This window comes from Gallinula chloropus (genome assembly GCF_964237585.1).
Source record: "Gallinula chloropus genome assembly, chromosome: 1".
NCBI lineage: Eukaryota > Metazoa > Chordata > Aves > Gruiformes > Rallidae > Gallinula > Gallinula chloropus.
Window position 1 is genome coordinate 3,172,771 of NC_140085.1, and position 26,954 is coordinate 3,199,724.

The following is a 26,954-nucleotide window of genomic DNA, read 5'->3' on the forward strand; positions in this document are numbered from 1 at the left end:
TCTGAAAATCAGAGGCAGCACATGGCTGATGTCTCTTGGAGATTGTGCACCTACATCTTCTTTACCTTATACCTCTTTATAGGAAGAAATCCCTTTCTAATCACCTCTGGCATCCTACTGTATCTGTCACTTGAGCAGAGTGAATCCCCTGTGGACAGGATCTCCAAGCAGGGGATAAAGTTGGATCCAGTGATCTCTCAAGGTCCTTTCCAACCCCTGCAATTCTGTGATTCTGTGATAACCACAACAGGATGCTTTTGAAGCAGGCAAGTGGATCTGGGTCAGGGATATCTCCTGTGTGCTTGGTCCTGCAAAGCAATGGAGAGTTTTCCTTGGCAAGGTGCCAAACACCCTTTGAAGTGTCAATCACACCATTTGGCATTGATTTTTCTTTTACGGTCTGCTCCCCTCCTGAGCACCTTCCTTTCTGCTGACAGGAACTCCAGCGTGGGAATTTTGAGGCTGTGCAATGCAAAGTGCTCCAGAAACCTGTGTTGGACTTGGGCTCCTGCAAAGGGGGTGATCTCTGCTCCCCATGTCAGTCTGTTGCTGTATGCTGCTGCTGCTGCACTGGCAACTATAAATGTGCATCATACCAGCACATGCTTGGTTGCGTGGTACTGGGGAGATTTCTTGGCAGGGGATGGAGTTTAGCAGATGATTTTTGCCACCAGTGCTGTGGGATGAGCTGAGCAAGGTTTTCACATAGTGCAATGGAGGCTTCACAGAATCACACAGAATCACAGAATGTTAGGGGTTGGAAGAGTCCTTGAAAGATCATCTAGTCCAACCCCCCTGCCAGAGCAGGATCACCCAGACTAAATCACACAGGAATGCATCCAGGTGGGGTTTGAATGTCTCCAAGAGAAGGAGACTCCACAGCCTCTCTGGGCAGCCTGTCCCAGGGCTCTGTCACCCTCACAGGGACAAAGTTCCTCCTGTCATTCCTATGGAACTTCCTCTGCTCCAGTTGCACCCACTGCCCCTTGTCCTATCACTGGCCATCACTGAGGAGAGCCTGGCTCTGTCCTCCTGACTCTCACCCTTTACATATTTATAAACATTAATAAGGTCACCCCTCAGTCTCGTCTTCTCCAAGCTAGAGAGGCCCAGCTCCCTCAGCCCATCCTCATAAGGAAGGAGTTCCACTCCCTTCATCATCTTGGTGGCCCTGTGCTGGACTCTTTCAAAGAGTTCTATGTGCTTCTTGAACTGAGGGGCCCAGAACTGGACACAATATTCCAGGTGCAGTCTCACCAGGGCAGAGTAGAGGGGGAGAAAGACCTCTCTTGACCTCCTAACCACACCCCTTCTTATATTCCCAAGGATGCCATTGGCCTTCTTGGCCATGAGGGCACATTGCTGGCTCAATGTCATCCTTCTGTCCCCCAGGACCCCCAGGTCCCTCTCACCTACACTGCTCTCCAACAGACCAGTCCCCAACCTATACTGGTCCCTGGGGTTGTTCTTCCCCAGATGCCAGACCCTACCCTTGCCCTTGTTAAATCTCATTAAACTTCTCCCCACTCAACTCTCCAGCCAGTCTCAGTCTTGCTGAATGGCAGCACAACCCTCTGGAGTGTCAGCCACCCCTCCCAGCTTTGTGTCATCAGCAAACATGCTGACTGTGCACTCTATTCCCTTATCCAGGTCATCAATGAATATATTGAATAATACAGGTCCCACTACTGACCCCTGAGGGACTCCACTAGATACACGCCTCCGAATAGACTCTGCCCCATGTCCTTGGAGGATTTTTGTTTCATCATTTGTGTCAAAGGTTTTGCTGGACTTACCAGCATTCATACCACTGTTCTTTATGAGATCTATTTAAACAGCTCCCATTTTTTAACAGGGATCCTACTTTTACTTAAGTGGTAGATGTCTCTGCATTTAAATCATTACACTGTGGTTGTTTTTTATTCCAGGACTGACAGCTGGGAAGTGCTAGGTGGCTTCAGCTTTATAATTACCTCTGTCTGTCTTGTCTGTGTGTTCATGCGCACACACACGTGCAGTTGTGAGCCAGGCTGAGGCAGTGAAGGCAGGCAACAGCTGGATCCAGTATGTGATGAGGCAGGAGGAATTGGTTTTCTTTAAGCATCTTTTTTCTGTACATCTCAATGTTTACTCTTCCCTGCTGCAGCATCACAAGAATGAATAACCCCCCCAAATCCTTGGTGTCTTGGGGAAAAAAATAGAAGTTTGCTAAATAGTGAGCTTGGATGAACTTACCTCCTGCCTGGGGATCATGTATCATGGCAGAGTTTCTCCGGGGTTGGGTTAATGGGACTCTTGTGAGGAATCATAGAATCGTAGAATGGTCTGGGTTGGAAGAGGGACCCCAAGGATCATAGATTTCCAACCCCCCTGACACAGGCAGGGACACCAACCTCCAGGTCTGGAGCTACACAAGGTTGCCCAGGGCCCCATCCAACCTGGCCTTGAACACCTCCAGGGATGGGATATCCATCACCTTTCTGGGCAGCCTGTTGCAGCACCTCACCGCTCTTTCTGTAAAAAACTTTCCCCTAATAAGTAATCTAAATCTTCCCTCCTTCAGCTTCAATCCATGTCCCTTGTCCTGCCAATCTCTGCCCTTTAAAAAGCTGATTCCCCTCCTGTTTCTCTGCTCCCTTCAGGGACTGGAAGGTGCAATGAGGTCCCCCCACAGCCTTCTCTTCTCCAGGCTGAACAAGCCCAGCTCCCTCAGCCTCTCTTTGTAGGGCAGGTGCTCCAGCCCTCTAATCATCTTCATGGCCTCCTCTGAACCCTCTCCAACAGTTCCACATCTCTCTTGTATTGCGGGGTCCAGCTCTGGACACAGGACTCCAGATGGGGCCTCACTCACCTTTGAGTTAATATTTACAGCAGGCAAGGCAGAACAGCAATGGAGATGGCTGGGACCAGGGGGTGAAGCAGAAATATGCTTGTCACAGCTATTCTCTGCTTGCCACCATCCCCTGCACCATTATATCTCTTGAAACCCCTGCTCCATCCCAGCTGCATTTTCTGATTTTGAACCTAAAATGTCCAAGGAGTCTTCTTTCACAATTTTCAATCTTCAGGCATGCATCCAGCATAGGGATGCCTCCTGGCCAGAGACACTTAATCCTTGTGGCCATTTGGGCTGGAGACAAGAAGGGTAAGATTTTGGGACTGAGAATTTTCGCCACCAAACTGAGATCCCAGGAAAGAGCTGGGGGTGGAGTGAGGTTTGGAAAGGCCTCAGCTCGCAGTCTGTTTCCTTTTCCTTTTAATATGTTTGCTCTCTAATGTGTGTTGACACAGTAAATACACATGTTTGTACAAACATCCCAGCAGAGGGTTTCCCTTCCCCTTGCAGGGGATGGGAAATGTGCACGGCAGATGTCGGGAGGTGACCCGCTGCCTGGTATGCCCTGCTTTTGCCAGTGATGTTGGAAATGATCCCCATCAGGAGGAACTTGATGGGACAGTATGAGGCAGAGGATGCTTTGCTGGGAGTTTTTGGATTGCTGCAGGGAGACAGGGAAGCTCAGCGCTGTTCAGGTGCAGAAAGGTATCCCTTAGCCATTGCTGAGCGTTGCATTGAGGATTTAAACTGTTGTTGAGTACTTTCTGCTGATGAGAAGAGCATTGACAAGGGAAAAAGGGTGTGGGGACAGACATCCCCATGGGAACTGGACAGAGCTCTCCTAAGGGACTTGCATGAAGATGCAAGTACCCAAAGGGCACTGACAGGAAAGGTGGGGAAGGACTGTTTGTACGGGCAGGTAGTGATAGGATGAGGGCCAAAGGTTTTAAACTAGAGCAGGGCAGGTTTAGATGAGATATTAGGAAGAAGTTCTTCACCATGTGGGGACTAAGACACTGGCACAGGTTGCCCAGATAGGTGGTGGAGGCCCCATCCCTGGAGACATTCAAGGCCAGGCTTGATGGGGCTCTGAGTAACCTGATCTAGTTAAAGGTGTCCCTGCTCACTGCAGGGGGATTGGAATAGATGGCTTTTAAAGGTCCCTTCCAACCTAACACATTCTATGGCTCTATAATCCTATGATTCTAAGATAGAGCAGAGATTTATGGCTAATGATGAACAGACCTGATGCTCTGCAATAGGTGCTGTCAGAGCTCCCTTCTACCCAAGCACAGTACAGCACTTGGCCATAACCTGGTTCCTTCATAGCTGCTTAATGTGCTTTTGCACCTAATGCTTTGCTTGGGTGCATATGCATGGAAATAAGATGCATGTGGCATCTTATTTCCAACCATAAAGTGCAGGAAGCAGGGTCATGGGGGTCTGCAAATGCATTTAAGTATGTTAAAACTCACCCCACTGGGATTCAAAGACTCATGAATCAGATGATCCTATATGGTTTCACAGACCAAACTCCAGCACTATGGAGCTGGCTATATCCTCTGTCATCTATGAATAAGACGCCTCTGTACTGGCCACAGGCTGCTCATGGTAGAAGCTTAACACAAACAAGGCAGAGGTGATTTTAGAGAGCACAGAGTTTGTGATACAGCTTCTCTGGTTAAAGTCATACACTCCACATAGTTTTGTCTGAGCCATCTATGAGCACACTCTCCACTCCCAGTTGCTAAACAGGCTTTTTTCACTCTTGATATACTACGAATTGGCCACCTTCCTATACTGCAGCAGTGTGATGTAAGGGGGAAACAATGAATTCATGGGAAGCTCCAGCTTGGACAAGGCACTTATGCATGTAACCAGGACAATGGGTGCAAAGCCTTTGTTTCCTACTGCACTAATGACAAGCTCTGTTAACTCTTACCTGCAAGCTGCCCAGTGGCACATTTTCTGCTCATCTAAAAGAAGAGAAAACTCTGTATCTGCTGCTCTGCTAACTCTGCAGGAGCTGGTCCATAATTGTGTAATAAAATAGCATCCCAAGATAGACAGAGATCAGTGCCCACTTCCCTGACCAGCTCTCAGCTGGGGCAAAACCATGACACTCCTTGTAATATGAGATGCTGAACAAACAAACACTGCCCTCAAAATTAAGCATTTCTGTAATAAACTATCCACACACCCTTTCCCACATGGATAGCAAGGAAAGGGTGGGTGGCCTGTCTGTGGGAGATGCCAGGCTGTCACTCAGGCTGAAATTTGTCTCACCTAATGCCAGTCATCAGCACTGAATCAAAATGAGTTGCAGTTTTTAGCTAATGGAGAGAGACTGGCATCCTCAGAAAGCAATTCACACAGTCTGCTTGAGACACCTATTTAGGATGGCACGAATTGCCCCGTGGTGAAACCTGTCTCTTCCCATTGACTGGAGGGAAAACCTGCTTGACTCATTAGGAGAGATGTCTAATTTTCAGGAAGACCATGTTAAACAAGATGAATCCCACGTTTCTTGCATGCCTGGAAGGCACACAGGTAACTGGTGACAGCAAGGCATCTCTGGAACCAAACAGAGCAGGGCTGCTCAGTCCTCCTCTGTTTGTTGTCAGGTTGGATTTGTTTGCCCCTCCCCAGGCTTTGCATCTGAAATATCATTCTTTGAGCTGGGTTGATAGAAGTGGCACCTCATTTTGTCATGGTTTGGGGAGTAAAAGGGAACACTTGTTATGGGAAAGACAGGACTTGAAGGGTTTCTGCCACATTGTTCCATCCTCCTCATCCTTCTTTGTGCTGCTGCAAGGCAGGGAGATTTCACTGTTCCCATTTTACAGGTGGGACTCTGGAGGCACAAAATGGGATGAGCGACTGCAAAGGGCATTTGTGGGACCAGAACAGGACTTGACTCCCTGATGCACCTCTCAGCCCCCAGGGTTTGTGGCTGGCTGTGCCCACAGGTTTGGGGCTTTCACTGTTCCTTCCCTCCCCTGGGTGAAGCTGGAAAGGAGAAGGGCAGTTTTAAACTCACGAGTGGGACATGGCAAAGCTCTTTGCTGCTGCTTAGGAACATTCAATTAATGCACTAATGAGGCCAAAAAGGTGGTGTTTGGAGTCTGAATCAGCTGTTCCCACTGAGGTCTTCTTGCTAATATTTCCTAGGAGTTGGCTTCAGACCTTCAGAAACACAGGTATTTGGAACTTTAGCCCATCTCATTGTCTCCTCTTTCACCTCTGTGTTGTTTCTTCCCCACCCAGCCCCCCAGCTGCTCCTCAAAGCCCTCCTTGGTCAGGAATTGCCAGCACCACATGGATTACTTTGGACCCTTTATCCACAGGGGATGGACTGATATTGCCTGCTCTTAAATCCTCAAGTCCCACGTCACTGTGCTGAGGGCTTGGAGCAAATCCTGGGCAGCACCCTGTGGTACAAAGGGACTCCTTTGCTCACTGGAAAATCTAATGGGGGGGACAGATCAGGATGAAACCCACCCTAAAGGATTGTTCCAGCTCTGGGATGTCTCAAGGAGTTGGGATTCCTGTAGGAGACCCACTCCATATAGCTGCTGACACCCTGTGGCTGTCAGGAAGAAATGCAGTGGCTTTCACAGAAGGGTTGGGCAAACTTGGGTTTGAAAAATGTGCTTCTAGGAAAAAGAAAAAAGCAACTGTTCTGGGGAAAAAAAAAAGAAAAGAGAAAGAAAAAAACAAACCAAAACAAATCCCCCCAGACGTTTCCCAGCTGTTCTTTAAGTGCTACTGCAGGGACAAAGGTGGCAGCTGGCTGGAGAGCAGCCTTCTTGTGGCTGTTTCTACTCCCGCTCCCAAGGCCAAAGGCTGATGGCAAGAAGCTTTGAAGAGCTCCCAGTTTTAGGGGACTGGTGGGGGAAAGGCAACTGCAAACAAAGATACAGGGTGTAGGCATCTCCCTACCAAAGAAACTCCTTTAATTCCTTCCCCTCCCTGCTCCATGTCCCATGCCACCAGCTGCCAAGATGCTTCTTCCTTCCCCTCTGGATTTTCTTTCCCAACTGCCAAGAGATCTGTGTAGAAACAAAAGTTTCTCCCTCTTACAAGCAACCATCTAGTCCTCCTCCACAAGAACATAAACACAGAGAAAGAAAGAAGATAAAGAAGAAAAAGGAGGAGCATGATCGTTTCTCCTCTGCTCCTCAGCATGAAGGGGTAGGGGGGAGTTGTTGGCCCAGGACAAAATTGGCAGTGTAGCAAGTTTTAGTTTTAGCCTTTGAAGATGAGAGAAGAAGCAGTCGATTGTCACAAAGGGAGCAGGCATGTCCCTTTAAACCACAAAGCCTGCAAAGATAGCTTGGAGTCCCAAAAATAAAGGCTTCACACTGCCTTCCTCTGTCACTCCCAGCCAGAAATAGTAGTCCAGTGGGAACCATTACAGCCATGATGAGAAGCGCCAGTCTGCTCCAATGAATGCAGCTGAGTCCAGAGGGGTGCAGGCAGCTGCAGGAGGTCGGCTTCTGGGGCAGCTGGTCGGGCTCTGGTCTCCATCACCCAAACTGGTATTGCCTGCAGAAGTGAGCCCTTCACCAGGGACATGGCTCTTCCCTCCTGGTATGGAAATGGAGCACCTGAGCCAATGCAGGATTGCTCCCCGTGGCCCGTTTTGTAGCCTGTCCTTTGTCTTGCCCTGTTTTGAATGTCCTGAGGAGGGCTGGAGGGCTCAGGCTGAGTTCGGGGCTGTGAATGATGCCAGTGTCCCAGGAGACACCCATGTAGGGTTTTATGGCACATCCATCTCTTTATGATGGAGTTGCGCCTCCTGCATCCTTTGCAGAGGTGTCCCCCCCTCCTTGGGACATCTGGTGAGTCGCTTTCATCTCTGTAAACAGCTCTGAGAGTGCTAAATTCTGGTGTTGGCAGCTGCACGGCACAGGACCCTGCCAAAAACAGAGCAGGATGAGACCACCAGCTAGTGGGGGGTGTCCTTTCAGATAGCTGCGGGGCTGGCGTGGGGGGAGCATCTGGCGTTGGGGACATGGGTGGCAGTGGGACATCTACTGCAGCTGCGCCATCTGCTGCACACGCAGAGAAGCTTCGGCCAAAAATGAGCATTTGGGGCTAAAAGTGACCAGAATTAATTGACAGCCAGTCCCCAGCCCCTTCTCCTTCCCCCTTCCTTTTGCACTGGCATGGATTCTCACCTCTATTTTGTTTCTCATGATCTCCTATAGATCACGAAGACTTGAGATGCCACTTGATAAGGGTTGTTTAAGGATCTGTAGAGAAAGAATAAAACAAGGCAGCTCCAGGCACCTGTAAATCTGTTTTTTCTGAGGGCTCTGTGAAGCAACCTCAAGGGAGCGTGAAGATCTCCCACCCTGAGGTTGCTGCATTTCGTTTCAGTTTCATGCAACTGATACAATTTCACTGCAGTAAAGCCTCAGAACACATGGAAGGCTTTCCCTCAAAAGGAGATCTGGCTTTGGGAAAGAGCAAGGAAACTGTAATTCCAGTAAAGGGGGTTGTTTTCAAGCAAATCCTCAATAATTCAGACATTTCAAACTGTTGAAATGTCTGAATGGTGAAACTCGAAATGCACAGGGTGTATCCCTGTCATGGAATTCCACTAAACCACCTCCCAATCTTTGGGAATACAAAACACCAGCACTAAACACCCTCTGGCAGGACTTCAAAGAAAAGGAGTTGCCCCCTCTTTCAGAGGTTTGAGGTCCTGTTTCTTTTCTTGCCATCAGCAATCCACATTAGCTCCTTCGGAGTCCCAGCTGCTACTGGTGTGTAAATTTGGAGTAACCTCATTGAATTACTCCAGCACAAAGCTGGAGCTGGTCACAGAAATAAGTGGTTGCTCTTAGGAGTGATTCTGCTGAAGCCCAAGCCATTGCTTCAGTTAAAAGGGAGATTAAGCTCTTACATCCTTCATCATTCAACTACTTTACTACCACCTGTGCAGTGTAGCTACGGGGTGATGCCTGGGCTAGTGACCTGCTAGGAGGCAACCTGTGCAAGGACAGAGCCAGGAGAGCTGTGTGAACTGAGAGGAAAAGCAACACAGATGAAAAGGGGAGTAATTATGCATCTCAATGCCCTCCCAAGCAGCGCTTGGCAGGTATATCTGATCCCCTGGTCTTTTGTGTCATGACTGGCACTTGCTGTATTGATGCTGAACTCCTGACCTTGCTTTGTCTCTCACCTCAACCTTATGTCAGAATGGTTTTGGGTAGAGTTTCATTGCCTGGGTTACCTCGAGGTCCCAGAGGAAAGTGATCCCTCATCTCCCGTGAGTGACATGCTCTTCTTCTCCCTCCCTGGCCCATGGGAGTTAGGTGAGTGCTATGGACACCTGAGAAGATCACAGCCAGGCTATTTATTCTTCCATCACTTTCCTACCACCAAAGGTTCAGCTGAGATTGGTCCGTGTTTCCTGCCTTGCTTGATGTGTTCAAAACAACAGGGAAAGATTCTGTCTGGGACCTGAAACACAGCCATGCTTCAGTGAGCATCTCTGGGAAGGAGTCCTGGGCTTTTCCCCAAATATCTAAGCATACAACTGCAGCAGTAGAGTCTGTGGTCCAGTTTCTACTTGGCCAGTGACCACCCCAGGACTTCTTGCACTTTGTCCCCGGAAGTTTTTGGGCAGGACCTGTTAACTGGTCTCCACTGATATGTGGCTGTGTGTACAGTGATAATGAGCTGTGTAAATAGCAACCCTCAGACCTTTAGAAGATGGAGAAATCCTGCATCTCCTTATGGGATGCTGCTTTTAGAGCTCAAACATCTTAATCTCTTGCATTAGAAGACAAGTAACTAGCTCTCTTGCCTTGGACAGGACATTGCTCTGGTATTTACAGAAGTAAATAAAGGGTCTGGGGAAGATATAGGGCACCAAGTATGTTGCAGACCTACAAGCTGCTCCTGTTGGAAGGACAATGCCTGTGCTGTGGTCCAAGTACATCACTTGGCACAGCCAAAGCAACCCTAGAGATGGTCCGTCATGGGCCCCTTTCTGCTCAGGTTTTTGAGGTTCTCTGCTGTGAATTTCCCTACATGTCATATTACACCTGCAGTTCCATTGGTCAGGATGCTTTGGGGCTGGTTCGTTGCTGCAGGAGCATGTTAGAGTCATGAAAGCCATTCTAACTCCTTTGATGTGGCAGCATAAACTCCTCGACAACTTAATCTAGGATCTGATTCCCAGCTCAGCAGCCAGGTCCCAACCTGAATGGCTCAGGCAGCCTTCCTCCTCTCCCAGGAGTCTCCTGCCTCTGTCTAAGTGGAATAATATGTCAGCACTGACCCACTAAATCCCTCTGGCTCTCTTAATTCTCTCTTGATCGTGCCTTGTGCCTTGCCCTCTGTGTACACAGCTTCTTCAGGATAGTTCCCAGCAGACCTCCTAATCCTTTTAAGAGTACATGGAAGGCTCTGTTTCCTCTGTGGGGTGGTCAGCTTCTCTCCCATAGACATAGGTTGATGCTCTGCAAAGCAGGGGTGTTCTTGGCTGGGAGGAAATCCCTTCCTACTGTCCTCTTCCACCTCATGTCTCTTTGTGCATGCACACTTTACTCTGATGGGCCTGACTGGTGATTTACCAGAGTTAAAAATGTGCCTACTACACTGTTACTTTTAAATTCATTTGAATTACTTTTAGATAATTCAATCAAGGGCTTTGAATACACATTTGGCTAATTCTGATTGATGTACAAGGAACCCCTGTGATTAAAGGTCTGGAAACACGTGCTATTATTACACTACTGGAGTTAATAATTGCTTCCACAATACTTTTCATTTGATGATTTCCAATACCAATCAATTCTAACTCTCCCTGGACCTCTCTGGAGGTGCCCCTAATAATGACAGAGAGCCATGGGTGCAGCAGGCTATTTTCTCCATCAACCTGTGCAACCTGAGGGATGCACAGTGATGCACGTTACTTTGGTGGTAATTTTTGTGCCTGTACTTCATATCTCAAGAACCTCCATTTAACTATTCCACCCACAGTAACTGTCCCCTAAAAATCATCCAATCCATAGGTGTTTCAATGAAAAATGTGGAGACTGAAGCACTGACAGGGTAGGTGACATCTTAAAAGTCATATGGCCAGTCTAAGTCCCTTGCTCTAAGCCTGGAGCCAACTAAGCAGGTGGAGGAGAATGGAGAACATTCCATGTTACCAACTCATTTTGGAGTAAGAAGCTGTGCAAAGGAGGCTTCTGGGAAGGAGAACTGTTGATATTCACTGCTCATCTGCTTCATATCCAGTGACTCACCATTCTGGACTTGGCCCCATGTTTTCACCATTTTTTTCACCATGGGGAAGCAGGTTTTGCTCTCTGGGCTCTGGAATATTTTTCTTCTCCCTCATTGCATGTCCCCTCTATATCCCAGTGCCCTTCATCCTCTTGCCCTGGAGCTGAGAGCCCTTATGTCCTGCTCTCTCTACTCTCTTATCTGAGATGGAGCAAGAGCAATGGCTGCTTAATATTTTCCATCCACCATTCATGTTTTCTCATGTATCATCCTCAGAAGTGGTTGTGTCCTTGTGGGGGCAGAGCAGTAGCTCTCAGCACAGGTAGCTGGGTGTTTTGGGGATCCTAGGAGGACAGGTTTGGTGAAGCCAAGTGGCTGCGTAGACCAAAGAGCCATTTGGAGGCTGCTGCAGGCTGAGGATGTTGGTCATTTCAGGAAGGACTTAAGAGATGGAGAGGGATGGGTTTGGTGTGGTCTTTTCTGCAAGGGTTTGAAGCAGCAGCTTTCCATTCAGTAGTGACTAGGAACATCTTGTAGCTCAGTCCTGGGGACTGCAGGTGAATCCAGTCAAGTGATGTTGGAGAGATCCAACAAATTGTCTGGTGGCCTTGAAAGAAAAACCTGAGGGGTGGCTTTGGGTCACTAATGAGGGACCACCAATTGGGAGATGAGAGAAAGGCCCTGGGAAGGTGAAGACCTCAGTGATATACAGCCAAGAGGAGTTGGTCTGATGGAGGTTGGCTGATGAAAGAGGTGGCACTTACTTGGGCCACTGCTATGCATTTGAGACTGGCTGATGAAAAAGGTGGTCTGTACTGAGGCTGGCCTGCAGAGAGATGCATCTGTTGGTCAGACATCAGAGTCAAAAGCAGAGGAACTGTTAGTGGATCAAGAGATGAGAGCAGCCTTCAGTGAGGGATCAGTCTATGGGAGGTGAATGGAGGAGCCTCCATCCACTGTTTCAGCACTGGGGTGTTCTCACAGTTTGCATGAAAAAGGAGAAAGGGCAAACATGGAGTGTTGTCCCCAGATGGTACTTCCCTTTTATCTGAGCCAATATTGGAAGATAAGCATTTGCTCTTTCTCTCTTCTCTTTCCCCCCCTCCCCTTTTTTTTTTTTTCCTTTCCTGTGGATAAACATAGATTATCAAGGTTAGAAAGGCTTCAAGGGATGTTTTTTATCTGATATTAAGTTCTTAATAGGTCACCTTGGCATTGAGAAGCCCAGGAGCTGAAAGAGCCAGCAATTGAATTACAATAACCTTTGCAGAGCACAACCCTGTCAGTGGGGCTGGGGCCCAGAGATATGTAGGACCTCATTATCACGACCTTAGCCCCAGGGATGTCAACTGACAAAAAGGACTGGACAGAGAGGCTGGTCTGGCTGATTTCTTTGGAGAGCTTCTCTTTCAGGTTCCCCTTTCCCCTGGCCTTGGAGATAACGTGTCCCTATATTGCTGACAGGAATTGTTCCCAAGCCATGACTCCATGCACCCATCCAGCCCATAGCTCTTAGCAAGGGAGTAAGCAAAGAGCTCTGGCCCCCAGATTTCTCTGTTTTCAGTTATGCACTCACAGCCCATCACTGTCAGCATCTCTCTGTGGTCACTTGGCACCAGTGCCTGACACATATATCAATGCAGGAACAAAGGATCTTACTTGGCCAGCAATACAATCTCTGGGATATGATTTTTGATTTGTTTTCTTTAGAGAAAGTGACAAAAGTGCCCAAATCCTTGAGAAAACAGGAGCTTTGCTCCACCTCTGAAACGCTGCAGAGGGAAATTGCAAATGCATCCATAGATCTCCAGGATTAGATGTGACAGGCTATGATTGAGCTTGTTGCCCTTGCTGATGCCTGGAGCTGCACAGGGCACCGTGCCATCCGGCGTGTGTGTAGCTGCCTCTATTCAGCTCAGATTCCCAACCCTGCCTGCTGCAGGGAGAGGGTCCCTTTGTGGTGATGGCCATGCTGTCCATGCTTGCTCCCACCCCAGACTCTGCTGGGTGTGAATAGGGACTCCATGCACCCATGTGCTCATCTTTACACCACCTCACATCCCTTTGCTCCTGATCAAGACCCCGTGGCAGGGTGATGAGCACATCCTCAGTCCAGGCAGATGGCCCTGGGTGGACAGGCTGTGTGCAGACACATGTTGCCAGGTGCTTACACAGCCTTGCAGCGCTTGAGTAATTGCACCCTGTTGCATGCCACTGTGTTGATGTGTGTTCTCCTGCCCATGTGGGTGCCCACGTCTCCACATGCCTCCGGTTGCCAAAGGGCATCTGGCTTCCTCTCAAGTGACACTGTGTCGTGAGGATGCGTGGGTGTCTCAAAGCTCACCCCGTCTGGCAGCAGTCAAAGGGCCCTTTGTGGTGCTGCTCTACACACCCCACTGCAGAGGTCCCAGCCCTCAGGGTCACCACGTTCCCGGCACAGAGGGATGAGCTCATCTCTGGGAGGAATCTGGTCCCTCACTCAGCCCCATGAACAGCCACTTATAAAGGGCTTGTATTCACAACCCAGCCCATGTTACAATCCATCTGTCCACATACCATCCCATAGTATTGTCTGTCTCAATATCTGAGCAATCCCATGTAGGGATTTGCTCTCCAGCCCAACTATGTTGATATCTTTGTCTCTGGTCAGTCCCAGTCACACACACGTTGTGCTGCTGGGTAGTTCTGAACCAAAAGTGTGCAGAGCTTTGAGCTGACCAGAGACAGGGAAGCATTATGGGTTGTTCACCTCAAGAGCTGCCACCCACGCTCTGTATGTAAAAGTTTAATCTGCATAATATTGAGGGTTTTTTTGGTATTCTTGTTCCCTGAATCTCAGTCAAACCTCACTCTGACTGAAAGCATCTATTTACATTCTTTTAGTGAAGAACCAGGACTGGTGCCAACAACAGGTTAAATGTTTAAAAAACAGCTGTCCCCTCCTCCAATGTTGGCCATGCAAATGAAATTTTACTGGTTGAGAGAAATGCAAGTGCCAGGAATCCTGGAATCCTAGAATCTCCTGAGTGGAAAGTGACACATAAGGAACATTGAATCCAACTCCGTGCTCCACACAGCCCCAGCCCAGTCAGGTGGCACTGAGGGCATCGTCCAGACACTTCTTGCCCTCAGCCCAGCTCGGGGCTGGGACCCCTTCCCTGGGGAGCCTGTGCCAGTGCCCGACCCCCCTCTCAGCACAGAACCTCTTCCTAACAGCCAACCTGACCCTCCCCTGGTGCAGCTTCACGCCGTCCCCTCGGGTTCTATCCCTGGTCCCCAAAGAGAGGAGAGAGATCGGTGCTGCCCCTTCGCTGCCCTGGGCAGGAAGCCACAGACCCCAGGAGGTCTCCCCTCAGCCTCCTCTTCTCCAGGCTGAACAAACCCAGGGACTTCAGCCTCTCCTTGTAAGACTTCTCCTCCAGACCCTTCCCCATCCTTGTTGCCCTCCTCTGGACACTCTCCAATAGTTTTGTGTCCCTCTTGTCCCGTGGCACCCAAACCTGCCCCCAGGACTCGAGGTGAGGCCACCCCAGTGAAGTGCAGAGCAGGACAATCCCCTCCCTGGACTGGCTGGCCATGCTGTGCTTGATGCACCCTAGGACAGGGTTGGCCCTCCTGGCTGTCTGGGCACACTGCTGGCTCATGTTTAACTTGCTGTAGACCAAGATCCCCAAACCCCTCTCAGCATGGCTGGCCTCCAGCATCTCATCCACCAGCCTGTATGTGTAGCCAAGACCCATACCCTTCATGCCATGGCCAGTGGCTTTATATACATCCTAACTTATGCACCTAGGATAATCATAACAACTCCATGATGTATCAGAAGACCTACAGAGCTAGTAGGTCCAGGGAATTCACTTCCAGCTCATGAAGCAGGGTGCTGTGAGAAGCAAGGGCTGACTTCATTGCTGTAGAGTAGCCATAGGTGTGCTGCAGGAGGACAGCTGCGGAGTCCAAAAGCCCCAGGCAAGGGCCAGGAGTTGTGATGTGTGGAGGAAGAAGGAAGAACAGCAGGTTTGGGGCTCTGGCTTTTGCACGGAGAAACACAAACCCCATCCTTGGTGGGGACTGGACAGCAAAGGCCTCAGTGCTGTGCCATAGGTGAGTGCCAGCAGCCTGTTAATAGATCTCCTGGCAGGGCTTGTTGCTGAACACTGATCACTTGGCAGGCCATTACCTTGAAAAATGAGCTCTGCCAAGCTTGCCTTGTGTTGTTACAAACTAATGATTTGCATTGATTAGCACGTGGCTCATGAGTGTCTAATTTATCAATCAGGGAGTGCCAGGGGACCGTGTGTAAACCATGCTTTCAAAAATGATGTCATCTGTCAATTGGCTCACGAACGTGAAAGCTGCACACACCTGACATGCTTTCCCTGGTGAGGGAGAGAAAGGACCCAGTCACCTCCTTCCCCTTCTCCCTCTGCCCAGCTCTGTAGCTGTTTCAGTTTGGGGTGAGCCCTGCAGTCCTGGCTGGCCACACTTCAAGCTGTAATTAGTATTTTTATGGGCTGGGAGCAGCCACCATAAACCCGCTGTGTTAGGTGCTGTCCAAGCCCAGAATGAAAGCTTGGTCTTTTATTTATGTATAATTTAGGTCATAAATCCATTGCAGCCAGGAGTACCTCTTGCTAGAAAAGGTGGTGGGGAACCACAGTGGTATGGCACAGTAGCCATGTGTGATGGGCTGTAAAAGGGGACCTCTGTCAGACAGGAGTTTCTGTCCTGGCTTGTAGGACCTTCTGGCCCAAATCAGGAACACAGAACCCCAGATTGGTTTGGGTTTGAAGGGACCTCAAAACCCATTTAGTTCCAACCCCCATGTCCATAGGCAGGGACACTGTTCATTAGCCCAGGTTGTCCAAAGCACCATACGATTGGCCTTGAACCCTGCCAGAGATCCAGGGGTAGCCATTTCCTTTGTCCTGTCCCTCTTCAGCTTTCCTGGAGCCCCTTTAGGTACTGGAAGGTGCTCTAAGGTCCCCTCAGAGCCTTCTCTTCTCCAGGCTGAACAAGTCTGACTCTCTCAACCTGCCCTCATAGCATAGATGCTCCATCTTCATGATTCTCTCTGGACTCGATCCAACAGGTCCATGTCCCTCTTATGCTGGGAACCCCACAGCTGGATGCAGCATTCCAGGGGGGTCTTTCCTGCGTGGAGCAGAATCCTCTCCCTTGGCTTGCTGGTCACAATGCTTTGGATGCAGCCCAGGACATGGTTGGCCTTCTGAGCTGCCAGCATACATTGCTGGGTCATGTTGAGCTTTTCACTCCCCAATACCCTCAAGCCCTTCTCCTCAGGGCTGCTCTCAATCCATTCTCTGCAGGAGAATGCAGTGTATCCCAGATCATTTCATCCTTGATCCATTGCCAGATGCTGACCCAACATGAAAGCACCTGTGACATGAACCAAAACCAGATTGCCATGAACATCTTGTCCCATCTTTCTCCTGGACTTCTTCTGCCTTGGTGTGCTGTGCTCTCCCTGCAAGGAAGATATCCTATCCAGCAGTCAAGCACATCTCTGTTTGACCTAATTTTTCAGCCTGGCTGGATTACACAAGAGGTCAGTGGGTGACTCCTCTGCAGGGATTAGACCCCTCGTCCTTGCCCAGTGCAGCCACCTGCGCTCCCTGCCAGAGCCCAGCTGAGGGCATGCAGAGGGAGGATTACAGTGCAATGCCTGTGGATGATAGGGATTAGCCAGTGGTATTCTAGGAAGCTGTTTTCTTGAAAACCCTCTGTTTGCTGTTTGGAAAAAAGGCCCTGGGAACTGTGTGGATGGAGAAGGGAGGAAGAACCATTCTCCTTGGTTGTTGCATTTCTGTAGCAAATAAATCTTGCTTGCTTGTAAACCAGAAGGTTTAAATCCCCTGGGGAAAAACAGAAAAGAAAGGTAGAAAAAGAACCTGAAGGGATTGCAAAGCCAGCCTGCTTTGCTGTCCCTCCTGTTGTGTGGAGCAGATGTGTGCGCTCAGGTGTACATACAGATCCTACGCAGAGAGCGTGCTGTGCCTGTAGGTGCCTTCTGCAGGGGTATTTATGTGTGTGCAGCTTTGGATCTCTGGATATAATTGGATGAGTGATCACACAGACACTGATGATGAGCTTAGCATAGACTTTTAGAGGTGAGCCTTAGCAGAGTGAAAGCTAAAACAAGGTTTAGGGTGTGGGTCTTCCTTGGTAGCACAAGACTGGGTTTGACTCTGCACACCAGCTGGCATTGCCTTTAGTGACAGTGGTTGCCACTGTGGCACCTTGGGGTTTGGATAGCATCGAAAGTATGAGTGTTGAGAAGACTAAACACCTGGCTTGCCAGGATCCTGCTCTCCATCTGGCTGAAGGTGCTCTGAGATCTGTATTTGGATGGGCTGGCATCGCCTGTACACTCAGCACCTTCAAACATCTGCGCACGAGGAGAGAGGCTGCTGAGTATTAAGCACAAGAAAGAGATACCTCACCCCTTCCTTTTTCAATTAGTGTTTCTAAAGGCCTTTTGGGTCAGCAGATAGACTGGGCTATTGAAATGCCATGTTTTATTATAAATTGATCTCCTGTTAATAGGCTTTAGGCAAATTAGAACGGATTATTCAACTGGAAAACACATGCCAAAACAGAGGGAAATAGGAGGAGCCTGGAGTGTCATCAGCCCCTTCCCTGTCTTCGTTGAGATCAATAGAGTTACATCATGTCACCCAAATCAATGGAAAAGCAGAAATAGATGATCATCATAACAGCCTGACATTAGATCATGTGCTGTCTGCTGTGTCTTTGCCTCCTCGCCTTGCCAGGAACAGCAGCCAGCAGTCCCAGAATCCACTGGGGAACATTAGGTTCATAAAACAGGGAGGAACTGATATTGGAAAAGCAATGAAGTATTAGAGGCCCCTGTGCAGTCGTAAGGCTGTGGCTGGGCATTGCTCAGAGCAGCCTGGATTGATGTCCTGGGCTCCAGGGCTGTTTGGATCTCCTAGAAATGAAGTTTGCAGATCCTTAATCCAATAGTGAGAAATAATGATGGTGATTTCAATGAGAAACTCTGGGAGAAGAAGAGGAAAGGAGGACAAAGGAGGGAAGCCTCAGGATATGGGGAGGACAGAGATTGTTCTGCCAGGTCTGGCTTTCCCTGCCCAAAAATATTTCTTCTCCTTCCAGAAGCAATGCCACTGACATGTTAGCTCCCTTGCACCCAGGAGGCAGCAAGGATGGATTCTGAGACCTGTGGGGCTTTGTCTTTGAAATCCACTCTTGCAATTTGCCTGGCAGCTTCTTAATCACCTCCCCTGGGAACTGGGGCAATTTCAAGACCAAAATAAACCACCTGCATGACTTGAATGGGAGCTGCTGGAGCACTGGCTGGAAGCATTGATGGATTCCCTTTAACTTCATCAGCCTGGGGGCTGCTGACACTGCACAAAGCAGGATGGTGGGGAGGGTGTGGGTTGGCTAAGTGAGCCATGGTTCACCAGTTCCTCTTCCACTTAGTTATTCATTTAATTATTTGTAATGACTATCATCCAACCAGCGGCTGCTCCTGCTGTCTGCCTGGCTGACCATCATGATCCTGATCCTGACCACACTCTTAGGAGTCCTGGGTGGGTTTCAAATGCTTTACACAAAGGAGTTAATGAAGAGGGTCTTATTTTGACTCTAGTGGGCCAGGAATGATGCTCTGGAGAGGAGGGGATGGTTTTAGATAAGTAGGAAACAGCTGAGCTCCTTTGGCGCAGTGGAACTGGTCCATTATTTTGCCACCAGGGACCAGCCCAAGCTGTGGGGAGAATAAAATAGAGGAGGGGTGTTCAAAGGAGTCCTCATGTGCTTCCTAAGTGAGTCTGAAGGTGGTTTTGAAGACAAACAGTTGTTTGTGCTTAATGCACTGTGATGCATACAACGGAGCAGTCTTCAAGTGTGTCAACTGGATTTTTCTTGGATAAAGCAAAACTGGGTGATGTTAATGAGCACCAAGCACTGATTCAGACTGCAGGACCTGGCTTTGGTGGGTCTGAAGTAAAGCTCCTGAAGCACGTCTGGTATGGATGCTAGATTTTAGCTTAAACTGTCCTTTTACTGATAACTCCTTTTACATTACACTATTTGCTAATAGCTAATCAGTTAATTTACTAATATAGTCTGGGAGAGGGTTTCCCAGCTCTGCTGCTGATGTGTTCAGTCACTTCACTCATTTCTCACCTTCCATCCCCATCTGAGGCTTTCCAAAAGAAACAGTCCCCAACCAGCTTAGCAGAGCAATAAGATGTTAATGTATGCCTATGGCACTCTCCAACCACAGGACAGGATCAGTGTTCCAGTCTGGAAGGCAGGTGTTTCTGTTACTCTGATGTGCTTACAGATATTTGCTTTTCACCATGTTCATGGTTATCTTCCAGCAATGGAACTAAATGATTGCAAGCCCTTCTTTGTCCTTCAACCCCCCCGTGTTTTCTTTGACCCCTTTGAGTCTATATCCATGATTTGTGAAGGGTTTGATGTTTCCCTGTCTTTGATAACTATATGATCCCAACCTCTAGAATCCATCTCCCACTTAGAAGTGTGATTGAGGCATCTGCCACCAGTTTGCCTGTGAGACTGCTGCAGCATCACCCTCCTGTGGACCCCATAGCAGCTGGGGAGACCCAGATAGCGCTGAAAAGCACCATTTGAGTGATAGAGGGTCTCTTTTACCTTCTTTCATCTACCAGGCCCATGGGCTGCTTGCCAGAATGCCTGTAGGGCTAGTGATGGCCAGGGTGGGAGCTCAGGAAGGCCAGAGCCTGTGTCTTTAAAGATTAATAACGTTGTTTGCTCATTAAGGAGATCGTTTTGAAGTCAGTGCTAGCCAGAACATTCCGAGTGCAAGCATCTGTTTGCTACTGGGAGAGGATATTTATTGTCTGATACTTCAATGGATGTAAATAAACAGCCAGACCTAGATAATGTTCAGACAAACAAACAAACAGCTGCCAGAATAGGTCCCTTGGTAGTTGACCTTTGGGAAGCATCGTGCTGATGTTTTAATAGCAGCCGGCTTTGCAGAACGAAGCCCAGTGAGTACAGCCTTCCAGGAAACAGGATTAACTGGTTCCTGGGAGCTCTGTGCATGTGTGTTGTGTTAAAGGATGGCAGGGGAGCTTGGGGTGCTGAGTAGAGAGCATCTTGTGGTATCATCTGTTGAGAACAGACGCGTAGGCAGTGGGAGCAGGCGCTCCAGTGGTGGAGGGTGATGAGCGCTTTGGTGGACAAGTGGTAGTTGTGGTGGAGTGGGCAATACTGAGATTCATGTATGGTCTTGGAACCCTCTCCTTCACTTCTTGCTCCCCTCCCTTTTGCTTTGCAGCTGGGCTCATGGTTCCTAGGAGTTTCAAGGAGAAATCCCCACTGGACTAGCAGGCAGGGTCTAATCCCAAGGACTAATACGAGCATCTTCAATATAAGAATATATTGAAGTTAAAGGAGGAAAGAATTAGATATTAGGGGAAGTTCTTTACAGGGAGAGTGGTGAGGTGCTGGAACAGGCTGCCCAGAGAAGTGCTGGATGCCCCATCCCTGGAGGTGTTCAAGGCCAGGTTGGATGGGGCCCTGTGCAACCTTGTGTAGCTCCAGGCCTGGAGGTTGGTGTCCCTTCCTGTGTCAAGGCGTTGGAACTCTGTGATCCTTGGGGTCCTTTCCAACCCAGACCATTCTATGATTCTATGATTGTATAAGAATACCCATTCTTCAGTTAGAAGAAAGCTCTAACAACTCAGACACCCAGCTCCATGTGGGGACTGTGTCTGATGCCAGCAAAGGAGAGCAGGAACAGAGCAAGCTGTGGGTGAGACCTTCAGATTCCCTGCAAATGGCAACTTGGGGAGCTTTCTGAGCAGAGATTGTATCGGTGTCACTGACTTAAATAGTGATCACTTGTAGGCTTTGATGAGGATCTTCTCATTTCCTCTTTGCAGGCTCTTCTTTTGATTTTATTTTGGTTTTGCTAACCCAAATGCCCTGGTTGCAGTGGGTGCCTGCGAGCCAGGAATAAATCTCTCTCTAAGAGAAATTGCTGTTGTTTGATGCTGAGGACTGAGAATAATGTTCAGGGAAGGTAGATATCCTCTGGGCTCCATACCTGGGGTTGAACATCAGAAAACCAGAGTTTAAGACCAGGGAAGGGAATGGCTTGAATTAAGGGACAAACTTCTGGCTGCAAGCACCTCTTTGCCAGAGCAGGGCCGACACGGTCTGTGCAGTGAGGGTGAATGTCTGCCAGACTTTCTGAATTTTCTGAATTTTCTTTTTCCTTAGCTACTCACTGTAATGAGAGAGAGGGTTCTGCCCTTAGAGTTGTTGGGCTGTGCATGAATCGGTGCACGTGTGTGCATTTGCACATGCACAGCCCCATTCTTCCCTCCCCCTCAGCAAAATAATGATTTTGCAGGCAATTAGGCCAGCAATAGCTGTTAAATCACTTCCAAGGAGCTCTGTTTTCCTGGTGTGAAACCTCTGCAATCTTTTACCTGCATAGGGGAGATCTCTGGGGGCTGTGCCTCCTGTCTGCACGGTTTGTTAACTCTAGCCAGCTCTTTCTCCAGCCTGCCTCTTCCATCTCTGAGCTCTTTCTCCTCTAATGGGGCCTGGCAAAGGCTGAGGACAGTGACTGAGCCCTGGGGTGATAATTGGCTGCTTACACATCTAGTGGCTTACAGATCTGACCCTGAGGATGCTGAGAAATCAAGGTCAAAGCAGCAAAGGCGTAAGATTTGTTTAGTGCACTGATCAGCGAGGATCTTGGGCAGCCCTCTGATGGGACGAGCAGCCACAGGGGACTTGGGAGGGAGGCAGAGCTGCAAAACCAGACAAAGCTCAGCGACCACTCCCCAAGAGCAAGGATATGATGCAGGAAGGAGTCCATGGGAAGCAAGAATGGCCCTAGGCAGAACTCCAAATGGCAGCCCTTTCTGTGTCTCTGTCCTTTCTCCTCACTGTCCCAAGAAGAATGACTTATCCTGAGCCTGTTGGCCTCTTTGTCCTTCACCTTGTGGGTCAACCACATTGTTGTCCACTTTCAAGTGAGACTCTGAGGAGCTGAACTCACCCATTGGTGACTATGGACACAAGTGAGCCCTTTCCTGCCAGGCAATCAGAGCTGGCAGGACACAGAGATGCTCAGTGTTGGGCTTCAGGCCCTGACCTCTTCATGGGTCGCTGCTGTGAAGTGTGTTGCTGTCATCACCAAATACATCAAGATGACAAACTACAAATCCTCTGGTGTCATTTAACCAGCCCATCAGCTAATGCCAGCACATGCACCTACTTCTGCAGAGCTTGAGGGATAGTATGTGGGATCTGAGCATCTCTGAGCACCCTCCACTCACTTTGTTGTCACAGGGAGCTCCTTTAACTCTTCTCTGCCTCATTTCCCCTATCTTTCCTGGGACAACTGGATTTCTTTGTTGTCATACAGCAGATGGGGAGATCAAGGAAGGAAAAATATAGAAGAATCTGTATATCCTTGCTGTCCTTTGCTCATACAGGCTTTCCAGACCTTTTGCCATTTCCTCTCTTTCTTTCTCTTTGCCTTTCTAACATAGAATATGATTCAAGCTCAGCTTCTTGGCTGAAAGGTTGATACAGAAGGAGCAAGCTCATGAACTGTGCCAGGGAACAGTGGGAATGGATCTTGATACCATAAGTTCTCCCCAGCTTGTTATTTCCTTTGGGTGGGAAGGGTGCTTTTTGCTTCAGCTACCGAACTGCAAAGTACAAAAGTGCAAAACCAGGGACTTTGGTCTGCCTTTGTTCAGGAAGGCATGGACATCACAATGTAGAGCATGAGGAAGATCTACTACAACTGTAGTTTTTTGGTGCTGCTGCGGGATAGGTAAAGGTTTTCTGAAGGTGAAAGGAAAATGTAGAGAGGGAGATAAGGAATGTGGATGAAACACGTGGCCATGGGGGTCGTTGAAGTACAGAGCCTCACAAGATCCAGGGGGTTGGACTAGAGGTTCCTTCCCTCTCTGAATCTGAATCTCTGAATCCCTTCCCTGAATCTGTGACTTGACACTCCAGGCCTGGATGTTGGTGTCCCTGCCTGTGGCAGGGGGGTTGGAGCTCTATGATCCTTGGGGTCCCTTCCAACCCAGACCATTCTATGATTCTATGATAGCTAGATTATCCTGAATTGCAATTATAATGTTGAAAGGGATTACAAACTTTTCCAGTTGAACCCAATCTCTAGAAATTGGTTTTAGACAGAGAACATTCTGGGGTTTTGTGCATTTTTTTCTATATTGCTGGGTCACTGTCTGGGATAGCCTGGGACTGTGTGTCTGGTTCCTTCTCATAATTCCAGTTATTGATGTTCCTAAGTGACACCCTGTTATGAGAGGTGGCTGGAATCATAAGGTGCCATATTTGTGCGGGACTGATTTCAATATCTGATATATATAATCAACAAGAGAAATAGTCTGTGTTGCATTGTACACCCTGCAATAATTTATTGCCCTATGAAATATTAGCAATAAGAACAATAATATTGTCTGACTATCATTTGAGTGAGTCAGTCCTGCAGACTCCTGGGTGGGTTTTTTTATCTATTGCTCATCATCACAACAAATTCTGCCCTTTGTGCCATCATTTTTAGCTCAGCAGATTTGTCCAGGCCATGACAGTAACACAGCAATAATGCTGGATAAAAGCAAGCAGGCTCTGGATCATTCTTCTACAGTGCTCTTGTGTTGATGGGACCAGCATAAGAAGTTAAATCTGCTTTATCCTTTAAGTGAGGAGGCAGGGGGAAAGTTCACTTTGTGATGACTATGGCTGTTGTCCAAAAGACCTGGACCACAGTGCATTTCTCCAATGATTATTCGACAGTCTCCATGGAATGGAGGAAAAAACACTCATGTTGTCTCCCTGCTTTTGTTTTTGCCCTGCAGATCCGTGTGGATGGCACCACCAAGAACACGCTGGAGTATGAGATTGTTCAGGTGGTGGATACTGGCCCCATATTACGGGATATGGCCTTCTCAGTGGATCATGAACACCTCTACATCATGTCTGAGAAGCAGGTAAGAAATTCCATCAGTCTGTGGGGCCTGGATAGATTTTAGCTGGATGATGCTATGGACATGCCCATGAAGTTCTGGTAGTTACTACAGTTGCTACAAAGATGTGCTCCACTATTGATCTCCTGATTTTTGGGGGCTTAGGAATCATTGTATTTAGATGCTGCTGCTATTTTTGTGGGGCCAGGCACAGAGAACTAAGGGGGCAGAAACCACCCCCAGAATTGTGTTATGGAGTATGCATCCTGCTGGCTGCATGACAAGGAGTTGCTCCTGCATCTGCTGCGTACCACGTTGCTCTCCACCCCCATTCAAACTGTGGCTACATCTGCTGCAGATACGGATAAGCGGAACGCTGAATCACTTGGCTCCAACAGGAGTATTTGGAGAAGCTGGAGCCTCTTGGAGACACAGTGATCAAGAGTGTAGGATCCTGCCTGCCAGGGTGCAGGCCAAGTTTTTAGTGTGACGTTTCTGTTGTGTAATTGGCGTTGGTTTTGAAAATACTACCAGACAGGTTCTAGGGAAGGACCAACCTGGGTGCTGGATGTGGAAGTCTGGCTGATTTCAGCAGGGTGCTTGGCCTCAGGAAAGGTTCTGGTTTGGGTAGGAGGAGGAAATAGTTTTGCATGAAGAAATTCACTACACATAATTAATCTGTGGACATGCAGGGGCTTGATAGATTGTAACTGCTTGATCCATGAGTGCTTGTGAGGAGCTTTAGATCCCCAAACAAAAGCGATTTTGGTAGGGTCATGGCAGGTGCCCTACAGTGCAACTTCAGTGGAGGCCACCAGTCCAAGTGTGACATGTTCAGTGAGTCTTCAAGCAAGATTTACCCACCTGACTCTAACCTTGGACCATGTAGGCAGCACCAAATGTAAAACACCCACTCGATATGCTCCTTATTGCCCTCATGAGTTGCCCGAAGGATGCCTACATGTTCCAGTAGCACTTTCAGAGCAGTGTGATTTCCTCCCAGTATTGCCCAGTTGCCTAACACCAAGATCTCCCCTAATGATATGTGCTGTCCTCCGACCCTCTGACAGCACTGTGCTACAGTAGTCAAGAGTCGGCAGTCTCCAGGATTGACACGGGCCAAAATGACCCCTCTTCTCACCCACCTTCATGGAAGTTTTACCACCCTGTAATTCCTGCCTTAAAAAAATATAACTGAATAATTGTTTTATAAACCCTCCTTACATCCCCTACAGCTGGCTGAAATTATTAGACTTTACCTAAACTAGGAGTTTTCTCCTGGACCATAAGGCACGGCATGCATGTGGGTTTTGGGAGGTGTTTAGCAGGGTTTCTGTGGTCCAGGAGTGGTTCATAGCTTCCAATCTATGACAGTCATTTCTTCTGCTTGAATAATTTTACTTTAAATTCTTTGAGTCTCTGAGATGTCTCTGACCCGTTCTGTGAGCTGTGGATATTTATACCTCAAATTTGGAGTGGCTAGGGAAACAGGTCTGTAAATTCAGCATTATTAAAGAGCCTGGGAGATGATGATAACTCATGGATGTGATGACAGAGCTGGGATTGCTTTCTCATTTGCTCCATGCTGGGAAAGGATGGGATGTCACCTCCAGTGCTGAAGTGAAAACAGGGCCAGTTACCTGTTGGAATGGGGTGGAAAGCTGGAGACAGGTGATGCTTGCGAGCTCCTGCAAGACTTTGGTCAAGATGCTGCTTGTCTTTCTCATCCTTTTACTCTGTGGGTCCTTGCCTTTTCCTTTCAGCAGAATGGTGCTCCAAGCATAGTCAAACCCTTTAAGCATGGTAATATGCCAATAATCTAGTGATTTCAGAGTTGCCTGGTGTCCTTTTTGTGCAGGACTGTTTGGTAGCAGGTCACCTCAGATACCAGTACTGGCTCTGTAGAGCCATTCAGATTTCCAGACATGTTTGGCTTCCTTGGGCTGGGTGGTCTCGTAACAGCCAGGAGCTGTCAATGGGACAGCAGGAGAAGTCAATGGGACAGCACTGCCGATTCATTCACTTCCTCACAAAATGAAATCCAGTACAAGAGAAGCAATTGTTGGGTTTTTTTTCTCTAGAGACTTCCAAGAACATATTCTTGCTGATATATTGACTACCTGCACTTCCCTGACCACTACAACACAAGCAGACTCATTTTGTGGTTGTCTATCCAGAAGCACAAGTTTAGGCAGAATTTTTTAGGACCACAAGCTGTTGTTGGAGCCCCATAGAGAAGAGAAGGCTGTGGGGGGGATCTCATTGCAGCCTTCCAGTCCCTGAAGGGAGCAGAGAAACTGGAGGGGAATCAGCTTTTTAAAAGGGCAAGACAAGGGGGAATGGGTTGAAGTTAAAGGAGGGAAGATTTAGATTAGATATTAGGGGAAAGTTCTTTACAGGGAGAGTGGTGAGGGGCTGGAACAGGCTGCCCAGAGAAGTGGTGGATGCCCCGTCCCTGGAGGTGTTCAAGGCCAGGTTGGATGGGGCCCTGTGCAACCTTGTCTAGCTCCAGGCCTGAAGGTTGTTGTCCCTGCCTGTGTCAGGGGGGTGGAACTCTGTGATCCTTGGGGTCCCTTCCAACCCAGACCATTCTATGATTCTATGATTCAAGGGCCCTGAGTCCCTTGTGATTTATTCCACCATCTCCCACCCATCTCTGAAGCCTAGGCGTGTCTGTAGGAGACAGGTTAGTGAAAAGGGCATGGACTGTTATTATTTAAAATCTGATTCCATTTCATGAAACACTCAACAGTACAGAAGCCTTTTGCCCAGCTCTGATTTTATCTGCAACGTAGCGAGCAATGTGAATGACAGCGCGGCCACCGCGGCAATACAGTCACTAT

At 48.4% G+C, this 26,954-nt stretch overlaps 1 protein-coding gene across 1 annotated transcript in view; it reads left to right on the plus strand.

The window, feature by feature from the left end:
- Positions 1–26,954, plus strand: part of PLXNA4 (plexin A4) — a gene marked incomplete at both ends in the record, with an annotated part of 461,339 nt that overhangs the window by 190,624 nt on the left and 243,761 nt on the right. Inside the window, one exon of the mRNA XM_084267731.1 lies at positions 24,004–24,135. Coding sequence (XP_084123857.1) covers positions 24,004–24,135 — 132 coding nt within the window. The remainder of the gene's footprint in view (positions 1–24,003; positions 24,136–26,954) is intronic.